At 34.1% G+C, this 21,971-nt stretch overlaps 1 protein-coding gene across 1 annotated transcript; it reads right to left on the reverse strand.

Moving 5' to 3' along the window:
- Positions 1-2,443: 2,443 nt before the first annotated feature.
- On the reverse strand, positions 2,444-18,482 carry LOC128240598 (protocadherin Fat 4-like). Its single transcript, XM_052957295.1, has 5 exons — positions 18,321-18,482; positions 5,635-5,908; positions 5,009-5,136; positions 4,292-4,360; positions 2,444-3,969 (listed from the first exon to the last, which is right to left on the reverse strand). Exons 1-5 carry the CDS (start codon positions 18,373-18,375, stop codon positions 3,719-3,721), a joined length of 777 nt encoding a protein of 258 aa, XP_052813255.1. The 5' UTR covers positions 18,376-18,482; the 3' UTR covers positions 2,444-3,718.
- Between the last annotated feature and the right edge of the window lie 3,489 nt (positions 18,483-21,971).

Here is a 21,971-nt window from a genome sequence, read left to right on the forward strand (position 1 = left end):
GGACTGAAAATTATATGTCTGTATTACTTTACGCTTGTCATTTCAACATTTGTTAGTGGCGCTTCTTTTAACCCAAGACCAATGATCGAAAGTCCCAGTAATGAGGAATATTCATTCCAATGCCTACGGTAATGAAACAGATTTTGATCTCTTCTTTTAACATGACTCAGATCTCAAAAATACCCAATAATGATTTATCTTTCCTATCATCATGGTAGTTAAATTGATGATAACCCTTTCCACACTCTGCAGTGGACTTTACTTGAGTATTTCCCCTTACTTAACTGCCTTACAAGTTGAAATACCAACACGTGCCCATTGTCATTGAGTATATTAATCGATAATAGCAATTAGATTAAATAAAATACTTAAACGGCTAGTCCGAAAATCAAGGTAGTAAACGAAAGCTGAAGGACTCTCAAAAGCTTGAAGCAGAATTTTAAATTTAAAAACGATCTTATTTAAAACTGAAATTTATTACATGACTCCTAACAAATGATCAAAAATGAATAAAGCTTGTTAGTTACTTTCAAATATAAACATTGTTAGTATTTGAGTCTGTGTGGCCATACAAAATACAAATTCAAAATTTGTAATAATTTAATGTTAATCCCCAATAAAACGACAGTACTGTCTTTATCGTTTAGTGTGTATAAAAGGATACACTCCGCGAGCTTAGTGCAAGACGGTTGTAATTCAATGCAGAAATAGAAGGCGTTACATCAATTTTGCGTATGCGCATGATTCATCACCTATGTAGCATTTGAAGGGGAAAGGCATTCATAAAATTGCAGGTACTTCAACGAATGCACTGGTATATTTATGTTTTCTTGGATAAAGGATAGTTTTACCCGAATAAGGGTCGGTTGTTTATTCGTTTCGTGCTCTATTCCCGACGAACTGATAGGAATGGTAAACCTACATACACAGAAGAATATAAACGACTGAACGAAGTGAAGCTTCTCTTAATTGTGTAAAATAAGGCCGCTGACAATGGCGAGGGTCAACCACAACATCCGTTTGTACAAGTTAGTATGTGTATTGGTGACACGGTGGTAACTGTAAAGGCGTTTGAGCTTGAAGCCTATGGAATATTGCGACATATCATTCTGGTTATGTCAGAATAAAAAATAGGGTTTTAGCTATAGAGTTTTTCAAGGTAGCAGCACCAAGTCCTTTTGTAAGCATCCTACCGCTCTCATATAATTGAATTCAATGCTAGCTTGGGCGCCCGTCTGCTTTCATATAATTAATTGCTTAAGAGAGTCAAATATTTATTTTGTCTTCATTACATCTTATTCATTTTTATTATAAAATTAGGGATGGCAACGAGTACCCGAGTATTAATCACTACTCGAGTACTCGGAACAGAAACTGTTTGAAATTCACGAAATACATGATATACATACTATGTATCAATATTGGCGCGTTGCTTATAAGGCAATGTACTGTCCCTCTAATCCCCTCTATGTACACAATTGACCCTTACTATTAAGTAGAATACAACCTACATTTTAACCCAATGACATTGCATGTAGGCTATCATTAAGTACTAGACTTAACCATTAAGAATTTCACCTTTGCGGGTGTTTAAAGTCAGCCTACTGCCACTCATCCGAAACACATTACCTGCGTCAGATTTTGCGCTGTCAATGCATCAACCAATTAGGTTGTATTCTTATTCAGTTAGATGACTTAAGTAATTTCTTAATGAATTGACCTCATGTCATCTTACTATTACATGAGAGTTGTGAGAGTAAACAAACTGTCATAAAGGGCCTAATTTGCAATAAGCACTGATATCAATTAGCGAAGTCTATCTCATACACAATTTTTATTGTTAACCAACTATTTTTTTTTTCGAATAATGTACGTTGACAAGGGAACTAGGAACGACAGTTACGAGCATTGATTCGTTAAAATGCGTATTTTTGCAATGATCCGCACAATTGACTGGTGGATATCTTTAATTTGGAATTATGAATAGTAATGATGTTAACAACAGTATAACAATATGACGAATTGTCCCTTAGTAATAATATTGTGTATGGTAAACAACTGAACATCAATCACAGTGGATTGTAGTGTCAATTATGCAGCTCGCAAAGCCCACAACGTCAATTACGAGCAGCCGACAGAGTCGTGGAAATGCACGCTGTTAGGTGTCGAGAGAGTTCTAGTTTTTTGTATGTGCTTTTTTTTATTATTTTTGGATACATGTTCGTTGTATCTTGAAGTTTAATGTATGCTAATAAAATTTCGTTCAATGAAATTTCATTTACGTTCATCATTGAGTGTAAAAGACACAATGACAGACTTATTGAAAGCTGAAAATGGCCAATATATATATATATGCCCATTATTTGCACTGTATTACTGTCGGAATATACCCGTTTTTTCTATGGATGAACAAAAAGATGAGATTTTTAAAAACAAAGTTCAATGGCGTTTCATATCATTTATTTTTATCACACAATCGGTAGCTTGTCAGTAAAGAAATTGTCTCGAGAGTGACCAAAATGTTAAAGTACTGCTCTAAGAAATCCAAGTGTCGTTACTGTGCCAGTAATTCATGTTAGATTTACCTAGGCTATATAATTGAGAATCATAACATTGTCCAAAAGTTCAAAAAAAATCATAATGTAGTTCGAAAAAGTAATTTGAATGTTTTCAAATCGAGACAATCTCCGTAAATCTGACTGGCATCCGCAATTAGTATACACACTACACACTTTAAAAGAAATATGGGTAATATAACTCATAATCGGTTGTAAAAAGCCGAACGATTGAATTCAAATTGTTTGTCTTTTTTTATATCACATATATTGGATGGTGGCTAATTAAGCAACTACGTTTTATGAAAAACATGTTTACAACTCTGATCTAATGATCACATAATAGTATAAACAGTTGACATTTTTTAACAAAATGCAATTACCGTATGTATAAGAAACAATACTGTCATTGTACAAAGATCACAAATATTTATCAAAGTATAATAATAAAAGCAAGAATTGAAGGTATACAGCAAATCACTTCAGATAAAACAGAGATAACAACTCGTTTGCGAAACACTGCGTGTAGTTGCACTAAAGGTTGCAGTTGGTGTCAAAAGTTGTTTGTACGTGTAGGCTCAAAGACATCGATGCGCGTCCTTGTGATTGGATTCAATTTTGTACCAGTGTAACCGTGGGTATATTGCGTTTGGCTTAATTTCTCAAACCAGTGTGAGTAAGATTCATATCGGCTACAAGTTTATGATTTATAAATTGTGCCCATAACTAGAAAGTATAGCATTTGAAGAGAAGCCATCACGTGCATGTACATGTAGCGTTTCGCAACCTCGCTAATTTTAGAATCGGGTCGTCAGTTCAGCGAACTATCATTGGAAAATATGACTTGTCATAACCCATGGTAGTTGTAAAGGGGTTCTCAAATAATATACAAAATTAAAGTATTTCCAACTGCAGTTAGAAAATATGAATATTTTAAAAAGTTAAAAATGCATTGATATTAAGGGATATTAAGGAAACAACGACTTGAAACTAAAAAAAAATCAGCATCGAATTGTTTAAGAAATATTTGTGTGTGTTTTTGTGTTGTTGTTTTTTCATAATTTTAAATAATTTCTAGTTCTTCACACGATATTTGTCTTTAAATCTCAAATCACAGCCTTGTTGAAAACTTTCTCTGAAAGGTAATTTTCAAACTCTTCAATTTAGATCAGACAAAAAACAATCGCAGACAGAAGCACAGACGCAAACATGGCACCGATGGCTTCCGCGCCGCTGCATGTTGACTCGACGCTCAATGTCACCGTTGCTGTTCCGATAAGGGGTGCGGCGTCGTCATCAGTGGCATGAAGCACCAACGTGTAGGCTGGCGTTGCACTTTTGTCAAGCGTCTTGCTTGGCGCCACTTTCAGTTGACCATCAGTCCCGTACGCGAACTCAGAATTGGTGTCTCCAGCTAAAAATAAACACATGTTATTATGCGTTTATATCTTTACATTAAACCGTGAGATTATATTCGAGATTGAAGCTGATTAAAATGTGGCCGCACATTCGTTACAATATCACTTGCTTGCAGATGTATTATGGATGTTACATTGTAATTTTATTTTTTTAAGCCTTTTCGAACATCTATTCAGTCCGAAGGCTGCAATGTTTATCAATTTGATTGTAAAATCAACTTCATGTAGTACAATACATAATATTGTTCCAGGTAAAAGCACAATATTGAAACAAAATGACGAACAGCAGCTTTAAAATATTTTGAAAATTCATCTTACTGGCAATGGAGTATGTGATGGAATCGCCTGCGTCCGGATCTGTGGCTGTGTATGTGCCTACCAGCGTGTCTGAAATGGTGCATGATCAATATGTTATACATGTAAACAATGAATGAATTCAAAGAATGTTATATATTGTTTAAGTCTATAAAATGTTTCAATTGTTTAATCAATCGATATAATTATTATCGATGTCTTGACTGTTAAATTGAATGCTCCAGTGTGATCCAATGATAACGAAATCAGTTTAGGGGAAAGCTGTAAATTACGTATCTTATATTGAAACCAATGAGGATTACAAATACCAGGGGTCGAATTTTAGAAGTATGTTTGAAAACATGCAGTGTTGAACTTGTTTAATCACTATGGAATTTAGATTTTGTACGTAAAGGGAATCGTTCACGTGTTTTTGTGGCCAAATGTAGAAAACAATTAATGTCGTTTGATATTTGAACAGACTGCTTGTTGCTAGGATACGACTTCATCATCAGTTTAAAAGAACTCAATTGTTAATCATTATTGAAAATGCGACCAAATATATATTACAAATATGATATTTATGGTCCAGATGTTGTTTATATGACGTCATTGCTACATGGTATGTACAGCGGGATGATATGAATGGAACGTTTAGCATTTAACGTTTAGCCTTTTAAAGAAACAACCCACGACAACTCACCCAAAATATAAATTGATTTCACTCAGATTACTATTTACCAGCACCAGAGTTGTCCTCAACACAAGCAGTGAATTGTGCTTCTACGTATGCTGGTGCTTCGTTGACGTCGGAAATTGTAAGGGTAATGGTGGCTGTTCCAACACCGTTGTCTGTACCATCAGTAGCCCTGAAAGGAATAAACAACTAAGCGTCATCCTAAATTAAAGACATTGAGTGCGATTAATTATGATATGTTTTTCGAATAGTTGCCAGGTTAATACAAACTAGGAATAGTTATGCAATAAGGTGACTTTAAAAATATCGAAAGCATCCGAGTTTTTATAAAAAAAATTAAAAAACATGCGGTCCAGTCTAATAACCTTTAACTATTGCAAATTAATATCATGTATAATTTAAACACATCATTCGTTTCAAACACAAATCGATTGATAATAAAGTTTATTGAACATATACAGATAACATATATTTTGAAATGTCTGTATTAATAAATGTTGGGATTACCGCTTGTGAATGTTCAGCAATGCAGCCATTCATGGATACCGTTACCTTATTAATGATGACCCAACCTAACAATTGTCCGAACACTTCTCATTAAAACAGTATCATAATAATCTCTAAATGTTTAAATTTGAGAAGTAAATGAACTAATAATATGCATACATACTTAACTTCGAAAATAAGAGTTGGAGCAGTTTCAAAATCCAGCGTCTGGCCGGTTGCCAAGGACACTACGCCAGTGCCTCCATCTATCGTTCCTTTACCACCCGCATCATCAACAAGAATATAGGGGCCAACGGCGTTGTCAGCAGTTGCTGTGGCTGTAAAGAGGGATGTCCCAACAGCGCTACCTTCTGCTATTGCGTCCGCGGCTAGAATCGTAAAACTCCCATCTGTGGTAGCGATAACTCCCGGAGCTGTCCAACCAGTTACCGCTGCCTCTGGCGAAAAGAACAGAGGAAATACAGGAAAGACCTCAAATAAACATCGTATGTGTGTTTTTTAAATAAAAGTAGTAGGGTGATACTAGCGAATATCCCAATCTATGACTCTGGGATATGTATAATAATGACCTCTGTATAAGCAAACTACCAATTTTGTTAATGCCAAAGTCCTTAATACGGATCGTATTTTCTGCCTTAGAATGCAGTCATTTACAAGCTATATTTGAGTTTAATGATAAAAATGAATTATTCATCACAGCGGACGAATTTTAGTACCTGATTGGGCAAAATGCTATTTTTAAGAATCACAATTAACTTTTTCAAGGATCCTGAAGAACCATAAAATAAATGACTTCGTTGTGGACGATTGGACTACATGATGGGCGACTTTACAACACAAGGGCGATGTTATCTGTGAACCGGAGTGTTTGGAATAGGTCAATTTACATCTTGTTAGTAAATACTAAATTGTATAATCATGATTATATAGATAGCTCTACCAAGATAATTATCACCTAATTCTTTTTCTTTGGTGTAAACAAATAATAGTTCCCGTTTTGAAGGGCCATTAGAAAATCCCTCTGACGGTAAACGCATCTTCGGCACCTTACCACTTTACTAAACTTACGCTTTTAAAAGTTAAAAAAGTTTATCTTAAACACCCAACCAGCAATCAAATCAGTGATTCACATCAAATGAAATTGTGTGCGTTGTTTTAAATCGGTTTATATGTTGTAAGGATACTCTTAACAGTTGTTTTAAAGGTACCTTCTTTTGATTTTAAACAAAAACCTGTTCGTGAATGAATGTACATGAAACTTATTTTACTTTGCTTTAAGATGCACCATTACTCCCAAATTAGATTGGCGACAATTAATATAATTGTTTTAATTTACCGAAAAGGTTAAATAAATGTCAAAAACAATGGTTCTTATTAAGTTTAATTTGAAAGAAAGATGCAGAAAAATCGGTATTTTCTTCTTATGAGACGACAGATCCGAGTCCGAGATGCCAGTTCGAGGAGGGAGGAATAAGTCACGTATTAAAAGCGCCACGTTATTGAGAGTGAATAAAAAGCCGCTTGGTACGGAGACAACGCGCCATGTTTAAGTACAGTTGAAGTGATTGTCTGATTTCGCGATTCCCAATGATAATAGTTTAATATGTATAAAGTAAAATCATTATGTGAATATTTGTCCTTAAGTACTAATCATACAGACAGTGTAGTGTCGAGGAAAGTTATCATATATATATATCAACCAATTTTGAATGAATGGACTAGTTAGAGGCAGCTAAATTTTGCTTTCAGTCAATGGTATCTAAGGTCTACATTGGATGTATAAACATTTTAGACCATATCGCTCCGTGTAAAAAGCGTAGTAAAACAAAAGCGATTGAAAGTTATAAAATGTAGTTAAGTAAAACACAACATGTATCGTATGCTGGTAATATATTGTCAATTTCATATATTATGTAACTTTATTCGTTCGTGTAAACTTCAACCTGATTTCAGAAAAGCATTTGTTCAATAAAGTAAATATTAATCTTAGAGTCTTTCAACATCCTTTTTGTTCTCATTTTGATAATAGTATTTACAATACGATACCAATAACGAACGCCACAGAACATCTTAACACAGAAAGCAATTTCCACAAACATCATGCCATAATAGATCGCAGTTTTGTATGGAACGTTTTTCAATCAGCCGGTAAGGCGCTACAGCCCCGACCTGACAATTTATACTGCAGAATGCTAGAGTTTCTACGGCAGCAAGACAACATTACCTTATTTAGACAGATTAAATATGAGTTGTATTTTTCGATTGCAAACAAACTGACACCTGAGGACACATTGACTTTAATCATGAGTTATTTTTGTTCAATGGATGATCAATTGGCTACAACTGTTTTTGCATGCGCCATCAATTAATACCAAGTAGGCCCTTGCAGATCTGTAATATGAAAATACCAACAAAAGTACGAAGTTAAACACTTCACAGTCTGCTTTTGAAAGTGAAATCTTTAAATATTTTCATTTTCGTCCTTTTAAAATTATTTGCAAAGTAAATTCTAAAACATTTAAATATATCTTTATTGCAGGACCCATTATTGATTTGCAGACTGTCTCCTGGGGATTTTAATGACGAATACAAATGCAACTTTTCATTTATTCACTTCACCTTTTACCAAATATGAACCGAGTTTTACGTTAGTACGATGCATGTTCAACTTTAAAGACAATTTAATTTATAACGACGCGCTTAACGGGCTATGACCAGCGCCCTTGGTTTTTCGAAATCACCTGAGCAGACACAGAATAAAACAGAGGGTTAAACACAGCCAAGTATATATGTTACTCATGCTGAAATGATTATCTTATTAATAAAGTAAAATTCTATAATAAATGCTTGAAAACCATATGGGTTTGCTACACCAATAAACATCAAGAACGTTATATCAAAAAAGGTGTATGTTTCTTACTTCAGTATTCTCTTTTATATTAAACAAGACTTGAGTGAAAGCATTTTGTGTGTCAAGTCTGAACTTTCACATTCCTTGTCACTGATAAAATAAAATATCTGAAACGTTAATATGCTGCAATTTTCAAGTAATATTTCACTGATGTATTGCTATAAAAATATAAAATGGAAACCATAGACCAGTTATCGGACCCTTTTCAAAGGCACAAAACTAAGGCTGACAACCAAAACAATACAGGCAGAACATGCATGCACCAGACAAGGCTTTCGTAAAAAGCTACATATATTTCGATCACAATCTTGGAAAATATTTTGTGGACCAATATCCTTTATAAGTGCGAAAAACATTGTTTAATGGTAAAAAGCTATAAACATAGCTGCACAAGTTTTTTTAACATTTAGTTTTCAGTTAAAAACTGTAGCAGCAGGTGAGTCAAATAAAAATGTTGCTAACTCTCGCAGGATCAGGCAAAATGATAAGTAATTATAGAAAATAGGTGGCACGATAGTTGAATATACGTGACAAATTAAACCTGTAGAATGTTTCCGTTTTATACAGTTAATTAAAGTTATTATTAACATTGTTTCATTTTTTTATTACGCGAATTGTTATGTTGCCGGCCACGATGTCTTGACGTAAACTGAGTGACATCATTTTAATCATATTGACGGGTAACTTGAATGTCATTTCAAACACGTTTAAATGCTACAATTGTGTATTTATTTTAATTTACACGAAACTTATAAAATAAACTTCATGTGTAGTGCACCCAATTATTGCATAAATTCCAGCAAGTCATACGTTTACGTCTCCTGTTGTCTTGGTGCTAAAATATATTTGAATTAAGTGGTTATTTTTCATTAAATCATTAGAAGAAAACGTTTCATGAAACGCATCTCACCAGGTGTGATGTCACCTGTTTCACGGATTCTTACCGGATAAGTACTACCGGGTACTATATTTAGGCAATGCATGTAGCTCGGAAAATTGATTTTGTCAGGTCATTATTAGCGCAGGTTAAACATGTACGTAATTGTTTGTTATTTATTATCACAAAGGGGCCAGTGATAACAATTGTACGACATTCGTTTCATCATTTAACGCCGTATTTCACAATAGTTTTAAACTCATCCAGGAAATATGTTCATAAGACCTCCAAATGCTCGCCTACTAACAAATTTCAATGAACTCGTTGAATGGGGACTCATGACAGATCCTACATATCTTCATTAAAAAATAAATATAAGTTTGTATTGTATTTGCATGTCAGTATGTTATTGTCAACGATCTTTTATGTTTAAATTATTTGTAGACTGAAATTAAACTCATAACACAAACCATATTCATCCTTATATTGATGACTTTGAATAAAGCATCTAATCAAAAACTGTTAATGATTTTTCTTCAACCTGTTATTATCAAATTGCACATTTCATAGTTATCAGCAAAATAACAACAACAACCGTTAATACATTTGCAATATGCATCGCAACAGCGTAAAGCACACAAATGAGTGTATATGTAAGGGTATCATATGCAATTATCGGTATATATGTTATTAACTTATAATATTGAATTATTTATTATTGAATAAATTATGTTTAAATGCCTCGATGATTGAAATATTACAGATATGCTTTAATAAAGATAAGACTTTAATTCTATATGTTTAAATCAAGGAGTTTACTAGTTTATTATTAAAATATATGGTTGGGATACTTTCCAATCATCGGCGCTTACCGAAGGACTGCGATCGACGCTTTTCATATTTCAATTACAGTGGAACCTCGTTATGTCGACTTTTTCGGGACCTAGTGAAAAGTCGAGATAACGAAAAGTCGACTCATCCGAATTACAAAAAAATATCACCAATCCCAACACGTTTGAGTTTGATTGTACATGTTTACATCCACAATTGAACGGTCTTGTTAAATATTTTCGTCGTGAAAACAGCAAACTTATTATTGAAAAATAAAATGAAACAAAAAAAGAATTATTTGTGTCAAATTTATTTCTTTTACGTTTATGGATCATACAAAACACATATAAAACCACAATTGCATACATTTGTACATTGTCAGATTGTATACGGGGTCTTTCTCTGAATTGGTCGACCAGAGCAGTGGACCTTACATTTGATAATCAATAAAATGTTCATGTTTTATACATTACCAAAGAGCTTGAGCAATAAATATCTCTTTAATTAATTACATTAACAAACAAGTTTAATTATTCGCACTTACCAATTACATTTTTGTATCCCCCAATTATGACAGTTTGTTATATTGACATGCACGGTATTTTGCGACATGTCGCAAACCGCTAGAATATTTTCACACCTACGTCTCGATCTACAGTTCGACATAAAGAACATTGGAAATCTGTGAAATTCGACCACTGGGACTGAAAAACGAGGTCGACATAGGGAAAAAGTCGAGATAAAAAAATCGACACAAACAGATTTATTTAATATAGAATAAGAAGGAATAAATTTGGGACCGGATGAAAAAGTCGACATAACCGGAAAGTCGACTTATCCGACGTCGACATGGCGAGATTCGACTGTACCTTAACTGAAAGTCCCAGAATGATAAAAAATGCAAAAAAAAAATGTTCTGTTCTGTTTTATTGCTTAGACCCCGTTTATATGACGTGAGCAAATTTACCCCACGGAAAATATGTGCATATAAACGCAAAAACTCCCTGGTGTATTTTTGCCAAACGGGCCTTGAGTTGGGGCTAATGCGCCTCCGTGGGACATGTCATATAAACCTGAATTGCCTCCGGTGATGTTTTGATTAAAGCCGCAGTTTTCAGAAATTATTCGGCAGTATTATAAAACTGGACGAACTTTGTTATATATACACAATTATTTATTTATTTAATATGTTGTCGAAAATCCATGGCAATTTTTTTTTTAAAAAAGCAACTGGTATATCTAAACGAAATGTTTACATCTGATTTCCTTTCATCGCGTTTAGCTATTTGGTCAATTTCGTAGTTGGTATACAAAAGTTGAAAGCCGCCACCCATATTTTTTCATATGCATTTTGTTTCAAATATTTAACAGTGAATAGACATGAACGGCTAAACTGTTATGCGATCTAATAGCCTTACAATTACTGATTGAGGTGACACAGGACATATTTGAGATTTTCTAAATGTTATAATTCGTTTTTAATCGTTTGATTCAATGCAATTTTGTAGTGTGTAGAAACAGCCACCGGTCTTTTTTATATTGTTCCACCACGGATCGGATGCGCAAAGCACTAGTCCCAACAGTATTTAAATCGTGTGGGTTAAACGTACGCAATGCAAAAACACACAGCATGTACGAGGAATGCTGACATAATGTGGGAAGGGGTACAGTGTGTGTAGGAGAAGTCGTCTGGTAAGATCTGATGACAAAGCGCCGCGTGTCATGAAAATGGAGTGACGACTCTAGTAATGCAGCAACAACTGATTTTAGTTTGTTCAAAATAACGGAAAAACATTAAAATGATATTCCACTTTCACTCTTCGACTATCCTTTGTTTCCTAAATTTTCAAATCGGCGCGGCCATTTTCCACTACTGCTGAGATTGCCTAAAATTACGTTGTAAAATTATATTATGTACAGGTGTATTTCAGTAGTGAAATATTTTTTAGTTACAATATATACGTTTATGTCTTACATTATTGCGATCTGGTTGAATTTCATCAATGAACGCTCTATTTCACGCAAGCAAATAACATCTTGCAATTACTTTAGATTGATATTTTATATAATTATTTTGGTTATTTTTCAATTTCAAACGTCAATGTTAAGTGTATGCACGCTCCAGAACATTTCGATTCTGTTTCAATTTCAATTCTAAAATTCCCTTTTCTATTCTACAATTATATAACAAATGTTCATGTATATAATGTTGTTATTTCGGTGGTTTATGTTTATTCAATATAAAAAAACAACCTTTGCGCGATAAAACTGACTTTCCTGAACGTTAATAATGATAGTTTGTGTTGTCGTCGCCTTTCAGTTGTTGTTGTTTTTATATTCTAAAAGTGTTTATCCGGTCAAATTATTCACAACAATGCATTTCTGTCCGTTTAAAACGTTATTCGAATTAATTCGTGTTTTATTATGAAGGTAAAAATAATCTTTACATGGAATAAAGAATGACTAATGCTACAATTATCTATCCAACTGATCTGAACGATTTGTTATTCTTGCCGATTTGGATAAGGTATGTCCGTGATCTTCGGCAACCGTGTGAATTGGTACCCGCCTTGTGCCCTATCATTTTCTTCGCAAATTCAATCGCAAGTGGCCCGTTAGTAAGATACAAGGGTGCCCTAGGATTTCATGCGGACGTTGCATGGTACTAGAACTGGAGACGACCGGGGGCAGTCAGATACACATACGAGTTTTGAATATCGCACGGGGCTCGTGAGGGACAGATAAGGTATTGAATCACACGTGTATATTGGATTGTAGAATACTTAAACGATTTGAAGAGCCTGAAACTCAGAACAGTCAGTTCTAAAATCATAAAATCAAAATCATACGGCATCCGCCCGAATTCTGTTGGGGCCGTACTGGACCGGTGCAATGTTGTCTTTAACGTGTATGATTACACGCTTACGGTATGTTAGAATTTTTCTCACATCGGAATCTTTTAACTGGGCACTCCCGATGCGCTTAACGGCTTAATAAGAACCCAATGAATCACGCCAGATAGCCACGGTACCCTCGCTGCCGCCGTGGTATTTTGCAAACTTTCACTTAACTTGAAACATACTGGCAACCAACTAATGGTCTAAGGATATGTAACTGTTCTCTTAAGTTCAAATGTAACGTCATGACAAAAAAACATGCGTTTTCAGAATGTTTGTTTTCTAAATTTATGGATTATAAAAAATTAAACAATGCATATGGTACCATTCTCTAAACGAATTCTTAATAGTATCAAAGCATTCGGAGTTAAGCAATTTTAATTAATTAATTTACAAAATACAAGTTAATTTCGCTGATGGGTATCTATAAAGATCATTTTAGACCTTATCGCTCCGTGTAAAAATAGCATTCGAAAAAGATGCTTAATTAAAATTCAAAGAAGTTCTTGTGCTATATGCTTGTAATAGCATGTCAGTTTCATATTTTATGATTGTTTTTGTTTGTGTTCAACCCCAATTCTGAACAAAGTCACTCTTTTATTAAAGAAGATATAATTCATCTATGATTTATTCGCTGCTGACTTTAAGACATCACTAAGTCAGAGGCGTTCCAACTCCCTGTTTTGTATTTATTTATGTTCAAATTATTTAAAGTAAGATAACGGTAATGAATCTTTCAACAGATCGCTGAACGTCGCATAACATCAAAGCACAGAAAACAATTTCCCAAAATGTTTATTCATATTTTATCAATCATAAATAGATACAAAGTAGACCCTGGCGGCTCTGAAATTCACAAAAACTGATGAATGTTTAACAATTTACTGTATGCGTTTTGAAGATGAAATGTTTGAATATTTACATTCTCATGCTCATGCTGTTATTTTCTTTGAAAAGAAAGTGAATGGAAATGTATTTTATTTCATCCCTGTTCCTCGACCAATTTTCTTTGCAGACAGACTTCCGGGGATTTAAATGACAAATGCAATGACAAGTGCAATGACAAATGCAATACAAACACAACTTGTCATTATTTTATAACCTTTTGTCAGAAAAGGAAGTATATAATGGCACGGTGCATTTTGAATTGTAACGACTTTTATTCAATAACGACGCGTTGAACAGACCTTGCTCTGTGTGAACACACCTAAGCAAACACAGAATACAACATGGGACAAAAATCAGCAAGGTAAATGTGAGCGCCGCGTACTTGTTCTGTATAGATTGCAACTCAAGCTTAAAAAAGATGTAACATTCTTTTTCTATACAATTCGCATTAAGTATAATGGAAACATGTTTGGTGTCAATTTTGCAATTTACTTTCAATTGCACGGATGCAAACAGTTTAAATCTTTTAACCGGTAAAATTATTATGTTCTAGTTCACTGATATGAGGCTTTACGAACAAATTGAACACAAAAGATATACGATCAGTAGCCAGTTATTAAATGAAGACCACATTTGAAAGACATATGACTAAGGCTAACATACACTAAACGTGAGACACTCGACACAAGCAGATCACACATCCATCAGAAATTAAAAAAGATGTTATAATCTCACTTTCTCATACAAACTACATACATTTCGATCACAATCTTCGAAAATATGTTATGATCCGATATAATTTACAAGTGGGATAGTCCGAAAAACACTATATACATTACCGCCTCAGTTTTATTTTTGACTGTCAAGTTTTGATTTAAAAAGGTGTAGCAACAGGTGCATCAAATAAAAATGTTCTATCCTCTTGCAGGATTGAGCAAAGTGGTTATTAGGGAAAAATAGGCGACACGATAATTGGATGTACGTGACAAATGGAAACTGTAAAGCATATCCATTTTAAACAATTATTTAAAGTTATTAATAACGTAATTTCATACTTTTTTATTTAGCGAAGTGTTATGTTGCAACCCACTTTATTTACTTAAATATCTGATACTCGTTTCATCATGTATATACGAGATACACAATCGTATTCAACTCGTTCAAGAAATATTTTAGTAAGCATATCAAAATGCTCGCTTACTAACAAATTTCCTGAACTCGTTGACTACAATTGTGAACTATATAAACTATTTTATCAATATGCTCGCTTACTAACAAATTTCCTGAACTCGTTGAATACAATTGTGTACTATATGACGACTCATGACAGATCCTATATATCTCTGTTGTAAAATAAATAGTTGGTATCGCATTTGCTTGTTTGTACGTACCAAGATAGTTTTGTCGACGACCCTTTATGTTAAAAGCTTTATCTTTTTAGAGTCAGAAATTATCCATCTTTGTATATAAAGCATCCAATTCAGAACTGTAAATAACCATGTCATCCATTGTGTAAGATACCATTTGTTCAGTTTCGCCGATTTGCATATTTCAATTAACTTAATGAGAGTTTAATTTAAATTTGTTTATCAATGGCTTTGAAAAATATATCGAATCAAACATGTGTATTGATACCAATGTATATATTTGAATATTTGAGATATTTCATAAGAAACAAAGTATAAAGTTTATTCTTAATTTTGCCATAAACGACTCGAATGTTATTTCATTTAAGTTCATACATTCAAACAGTTATCTTTCTTTTTATAAACCCTACAAACCTCGATCGCCATGTTTATACGCATACGTGATAATTTATCAATGATAAGGGGTAAAGTTTGACAAATGTCTTCATGTATATTGCGTGAAATGTTAAACACGAAGGAAACTTTGTAATTTTGTGTTATATTATGTGTGAATGTTAAGACCCCGTTTATATGACGTGAGCAAATTTATTCCCGTGAGAAATGTGGCCATATAAGCGAAAAAAAAACACTTTAAATTTAAATTAACGTCTCGATTTGAGGTTAACGTGCCCCCTCTGGACTATAATGTCATATTAACCTTCTGATTTTATTCGGAATTTTCAGTTAATATTCGTCATAATTATAAAATTGTAGGACTAACATTGTTATAAATACTGCTGTCGGAATTCCTTGGCAAAGTATTCTAAAAAAGCGACTGATATATCTAAAACAATGTTTACGTCTGATTTTGTTTCCTATTTAGTTTTCTTCGGGGTTTGTATACAAGAGTTAGAAGCTACCGCGCACAACTTAATCATGTGCATTTTGTTTCGAAATAATCGAATAATGAATAAACATAAACAGCTAAGTGTTCTAGCAGTCTTACAATCATTGAGGTGACACAGGACATCTGTTAGTTTAATCTAAAGTTACTTAAAACGATTAAAAGGTTAGATGTAAATATTTATATCACTAGTCACTGGTAATAGTTCTATGTATCAATATGATATGTAATTTTCCAACAAAAACAATTCGAGCTTTATTAAAAACAGTCATTTTTTATATTGAGGGATGAGGTACAGTGTGGGTAGGAACCAGCCGTCTGGTAAGATCTGTTGAAAAAGGGCAGCGTGTTTGCCTGCGAAAATGGGTTATAACAACAAACAATTTCTGTTTTGTCTTGGCCACCTCTGGTAGGTAATGAAAACGGAAGAGCGAATATGGTAGTGCAGGCAAAAGTGATTTTAGTTTGGTCAAATAACTGAGAAACATTAAAAATGATCCCCTTAAGATTTCCTTAATTTTCAAATGGCCGCTGTTCTTTTCCAGATCACTAAGATTGCCTAAAATTATATTGTAAAGGTAATATTATGTGCAGTTGATTTTAGTAGTGAAATGTATTTCAATGGCAATATATCCATTTATATCTTTTATTTTATCAATCTGATTGAATCATTTTTCAATGAGTGTTCTGTTTCCCGCAAGCAAAAAAGAGCTTGCATTTACCCAAGATTAATATTTTGAATATTTTTAATTTTCAATTAAAAGCATCAGTAAGAGTGTACGCACGCTCCAGAATGTTTCGATTATGTTTCTATTTTAATATTTAAATTCCTTTTTTATAATAAAATTATTTACAAATGTTTATGTGCATAGTCTAGTTATTTCGGTGGTTTATGTTCAATCTATATCATACAAATAATCGTTTGTGCATAATACCGACGTACCAGAACGTTAAAAATAATAGTCGTGTTGTCGTCGCTTTTCAGTAGTTTTGCTTCGCTTTTTATATACCCATAGTGTTGATCCGGCCAATGTATTTACAACAACACATTTCTGTCCATTTACGAAGTTATTCGATATAATTCCGGCTTTATTATAAAGGTTAAATTAATCTTTACATGGAATAAATATTGACGTATGCTACAATCAGCTATCCACCTGACTCATTGTTATTCTACATAGGGCTGATTTCTAAGAATTCGGCAAATCGTGGTGTCAGTGGACTTTGGAAAACGTGTGAAGCAGGACCCGCGTTATGCCTTATCATTTATTTTGCGAATTGAATCGCGAGGAGTCCGTAAGTAAGATAAATGGTACTGCGTGATTTTATGCGGCTGCCTCAGGGTACTGGGACGCGCAATAGCCGTCAAATACACTTTATATTTTTTTAATATCGTACGGGGCTCGCGAATAACTCGCAATGACATGGCTAGGTACTTGAACGATTCAAAGGGCCCCAAATTCCCAAAATTCAGCCCCGAAATCGTACGGCATCCGCCTGAATCTTGTTGGGACCGTTCTGTGACGGTACACTACTGTCTTCAAAGTGTATGCTAGCTTAAGGTCAATTAGAAATGTTCTCACATCGGACTTTTCGCACTAAAACCTCCCTCCCGATGCGCCCTATGGCTAATAAAGAACTCCAAGGCGTCCGCCGGGTAGCCACTGTACCCTTGCTGCCGCCGTGCTATTTTGCAATCATTCCACGTTATTTTAGTTCAAATGTAACATAATGACAATAAACATGCGTGTTCCAAATGTTTGTTTTCAAAACTTTATGGATTATCTAAGAAAAACGAGCATAATGTACCATTCTTTAAACGCATTCTAAAAAGAATCGGAACATTTCATAGTTTAACAAACTTAATTAAAATATTAATTTAATGCCACTTAATTATTGTAAGGTCCTCGGTATCAATGGTTTACATTGATTCAATGAAGATCATTTTAGACCTTATCGCTCTATGTAAAATAGCACTTGCAAAATTGAACCTTAGTTAACCAAAAGCCATTGAAATTCATATACCTTGAATAAAATAAAAACAACTTTTGCTGTTTGCTGGCTAAAGAATGTCACTTTCACATATTATATTATTTTATTGCTTAAGTTAAATTTTCAACCCGACTTCTGAACGAAAACACTCGTTCATCAAGGTAGTATAAGTCATATAAAAATAAATGAATCTTTTAACATACCAGATATCTGAACGCCGCAGAACACCAAAACACAAAAAACAATTTCCCGAAACATCGTGGCAAACTAGATCGCAGATGTGTGTGGAGCGTTTTTCAATCAGCCGGTAAGGCCCTAGATCGCCGGTCCGACAATTTATACTGCAAAATTCTACGGTTTCTACGACAGCAGGAAAACATTGCCTTGTTTAGACAAAATTTAACTCAAATAGCAATGTTTCATCACAAACAAACTGACACTACAAAACACATCGACATTAACTAATTAATATTATTCATATGGTTTCAATGTGATCAAATTTATTTTGCAGACACCATCAACAAATACAAAGTAGTCCCGGCGGCTCTGAAATTAAGAAATACAAACTAATTTAAAATGATTCACCAAAATTTGCAAATTTCAGTTTTTTACGTTCTCAACCTGTCAGCGATTTCTATTTTAATACAACCCTTGATCCAGGACCCATTTGTATTAAATGCATCCTGGGGGTGTGCATGGCTAATGCAATACAAACAGTTTCACATCCAAAATATGTTTTGATAAAATAAATTAAGATTCATGAGTTAGATGATACGTTCGAACGAAATGTAAAAAGGAGTCAGTTTAATTACTGATACATAGATTGGCGCGCATATGATTAAAAAAATGTAATTAAAATATAATTATAACTAGCCCCTTAGCAGTCTGTGCCGTGTGCAATGGCTTTGCAAAAACACTAAAGCGAACACAGGATAAAACTGTCAATGGGTATAAACACCGAAATGGTATAATGAGTTTTTTGCTTGAGCGTCTATCGAAATAGTTGTATAGATGCGAGTTTAGAATTGGCCGCAACAAAAGATTCAAGGTATTCAGATAATTTTGTAACTTGTTAGGTACTTTCGATTGAATAATAATTGAATTAAATCGAAACTTCTTCTTCGGAATAGTTTTTATATACATTTTAACCTATTTTTGAATATTTGATAACTTGATATAGGAGACATAGATTTAAGTGCGCACTCGGTATAACATATTACCAGCACTGTAATAAACAATTTATTTCTTTTACGATATGCATAAAAAAGATTTATAATGAAATTTAATTGTTGTATTTTCCGAAATGCGCGCATACTTGTGTGCGAACGGAACGTCAGTTCAGATATGACGTCGATGAAACTGTGTCCAAGAATTTACGCTCATTGGCCTATACATGAAAATGAGCTAATGCTTAAACACAATACTTTTATCGTTTAAAGCAGTGATTTATCTGTTTTGCAAACCATCGGAAAGGATGTAATACATCGTGTCCCTTCATCCATTGTATGCTCGAAGCTAAAGAATGATTAAAATATAACATCATTAATGTTGAAAATCGTTTAAATTCACCTTTTGTCGAAAATTACGTTTTTAATTTCTTGTACCAGCTGTGTGCCAGCTTAGCAAAGATAAATACACTTTTCAGCAGCCATGAGTTTCGGTTTAAAACTTGCTCAAATCGTGCTACGAGAAACCTTTATGATCTATTACATTTTATCTTGTTATCATTCAATCTATAAAACACATTTTCTAATATTCTGACCTTATTTCTTTACCTGTTTATAATTCAATTTATCAAAACAGGGGCTTTTTAGCAATTAGCTGCCTGTGCATGTACTATAATCACAAAGAATTGAGGTATCAACATACAACGACTAATGTTAGCTTTGTAACCAGAGTCACTGTTAAATGTTTTTTTACTAGTGACATGATGCAATTATAATGCATTAAAAGGTTTGCATCTCTCTTATGATGAATGCATAGGCCATTGAATGGCAATGAAAACACCGTAAAACTATTAGGATATTGATTGTTTTATATCTGTAATTTATGTTTCCTTTGCATTGAACATAAAACAGATGGATTTACAGTGTAGAACAGTTGTTACATCGGTCTTGTTATGTGTTACACAGATACATCATTTTCACTCCAATTTGAAATGACACAAAGGTTATATGTGGTTACTCGATTTGTTTTAAGTGTTTTATCTCCTCGAGTTCATAATGACGCTTTCCGACCATTTTCCATCGAAATACAACCTCGGATGTACGCCGGTACATCCGTTGGAGTGGTTCATAAAACATAAATAGAAGTATTAATTAAGTGTAGTGTTTTAATGTGTATTTTGTATTTCTAAATTTAAATTGATTGTCAGTAAGGTGTATCATTGCATAAACATTGCCAAGAGTAAATTTATGAAGTCTAACCCCAAAATATATATGCAATCTACTTTCAGCGTAGTTAAACTGCTAAGATTTCTGACATTGTAAACCGTCCATATACAGCCGAGGTTGTTTCCAATGGAAAATTGCTGAGGAGTTCCGAATGCGCCGATTTCATTCTTCACTTATACGTCATCCGCTATTGATCGATAATGTCAACCATATATACTCCCTTCCTCTTTAATACAGCTTTGCAATGAGGTCGGGGCTTAATATGGCCAATGGAGGCGGGTATACTTTTAATCTCTTCAATTTTGCACCACCTCGAGGGTCCGTAATGGTATAATGTATATGTATAATATGGCGTCCGATTTGAATCACTGGTCAATAGTTTGATTGCCGGTCAACAATTTCTTGATGGTAAATTACTTTGGTGGATTTTTTTTTTTCAGTAATTAAAAAGATCAATCGGAATTTTTTTACATACATCAAGCTATACTTAAAACACAGCCTCGGGCAATGGTTCACTCTTCCGTCCTTGACGTCTGGCAAAAGTTCACATGTTCTTCCTCGACCTCGGGCACTAGTTCACTCGTCCTTCCTCGACCGCGGGTACAAGTGCAATCGTCCATCCTCGACCTCGGGCAATAGTTCACTCGTCCTTCCTCGACTTTGGGCAAAAGTTTACTCGTCCTTCCTCGGACTCTGTCTATAGTTCACTCGTACTTCCTCGACCGCGGGCAATAGTTCACTCATCCTTCCTCGACCTCTGTCAATAGTTCACTCGTCCTTCCTCGACCTCGGTCATTAGTTCAATCGTCCTCCCTCGACCTTGATCCAACGGTCAAAAGAATAGTCATTCTTATTACCATGATAGTAAACTGATTTTGTCACTTCTCTTAATATGAGTCAAAATGTCAATTTCCCGATTATGAAGAAATGTAATTCTTATTGCCATGGAGGTGAAACGAATTGTAGTCATTTCATTTAATATGAGACCAAAACTTAAATGTCCCAATTATGAAGAAAAGTAGTTCCTATTACCATGTAAGTGAAACGGATTGAGGTCCTTTCATCTTAACATGTGACCAAACGTAAATGTCGAAGTTATGAAGAATAGTCATTCCTATTACCATGTTATATTATCAGGGTATGAACCGTTTGTCACGACAGAACCATTTTTTATGTAAATTGTTATTGCCGGGCCTAATTTACTCATGCTCTTGCATGGATAACTAAGTTACATTTTTGTAATTTACAGTCTTGTCGGTTTAAACCTTTATATTTTGTAAACCAGTGTTTGGCATAAAACTCGGTTTGTTAAATGATAGGTTTTTAAACTTCTTTCACATTTTTCCTTTCAGTAAATTTTAGACATTTGTGGATGACGGGCCTCTGTTTTTACACTGATAATCTATCATATGATTCATACATGGCTGTTGTTTGTTGGTCAATTTGGAAATGTGCACAAGG

This window comes from Mya arenaria, chromosome 7 (assembly GCF_026914265.1).
Source record: "Mya arenaria isolate MELC-2E11 chromosome 7, ASM2691426v1".
NCBI lineage: Eukaryota > Metazoa > Mollusca > Bivalvia > Myida > Myidae > Mya > Mya arenaria.

Excerpts from the sequence above, each read along its gene's own strand:
- LOC128240598 (XM_052957295.1), bottom strand. The coding sequence starts at position 18,375 with ATGTTTCGGGAAATTGTTTTTTGTGTTTTGGTGTTCTGCGGCGTTCAG. Across the intron at positions 4,361-5,008 it reads TGAGGACAACTCTGGTGCTG|ACACGCTGGTAGGCACATAC; the intron begins GTAAATAGTAAT and ends GCACCATTTCAG. Across the intron at positions 3,970-4,291 it reads CATCACATACTCCATTGCCA|CTGGAGACACCAATTCTGAG; the intron begins GTAAGATGAATT and ends GTTTATTTTTAG.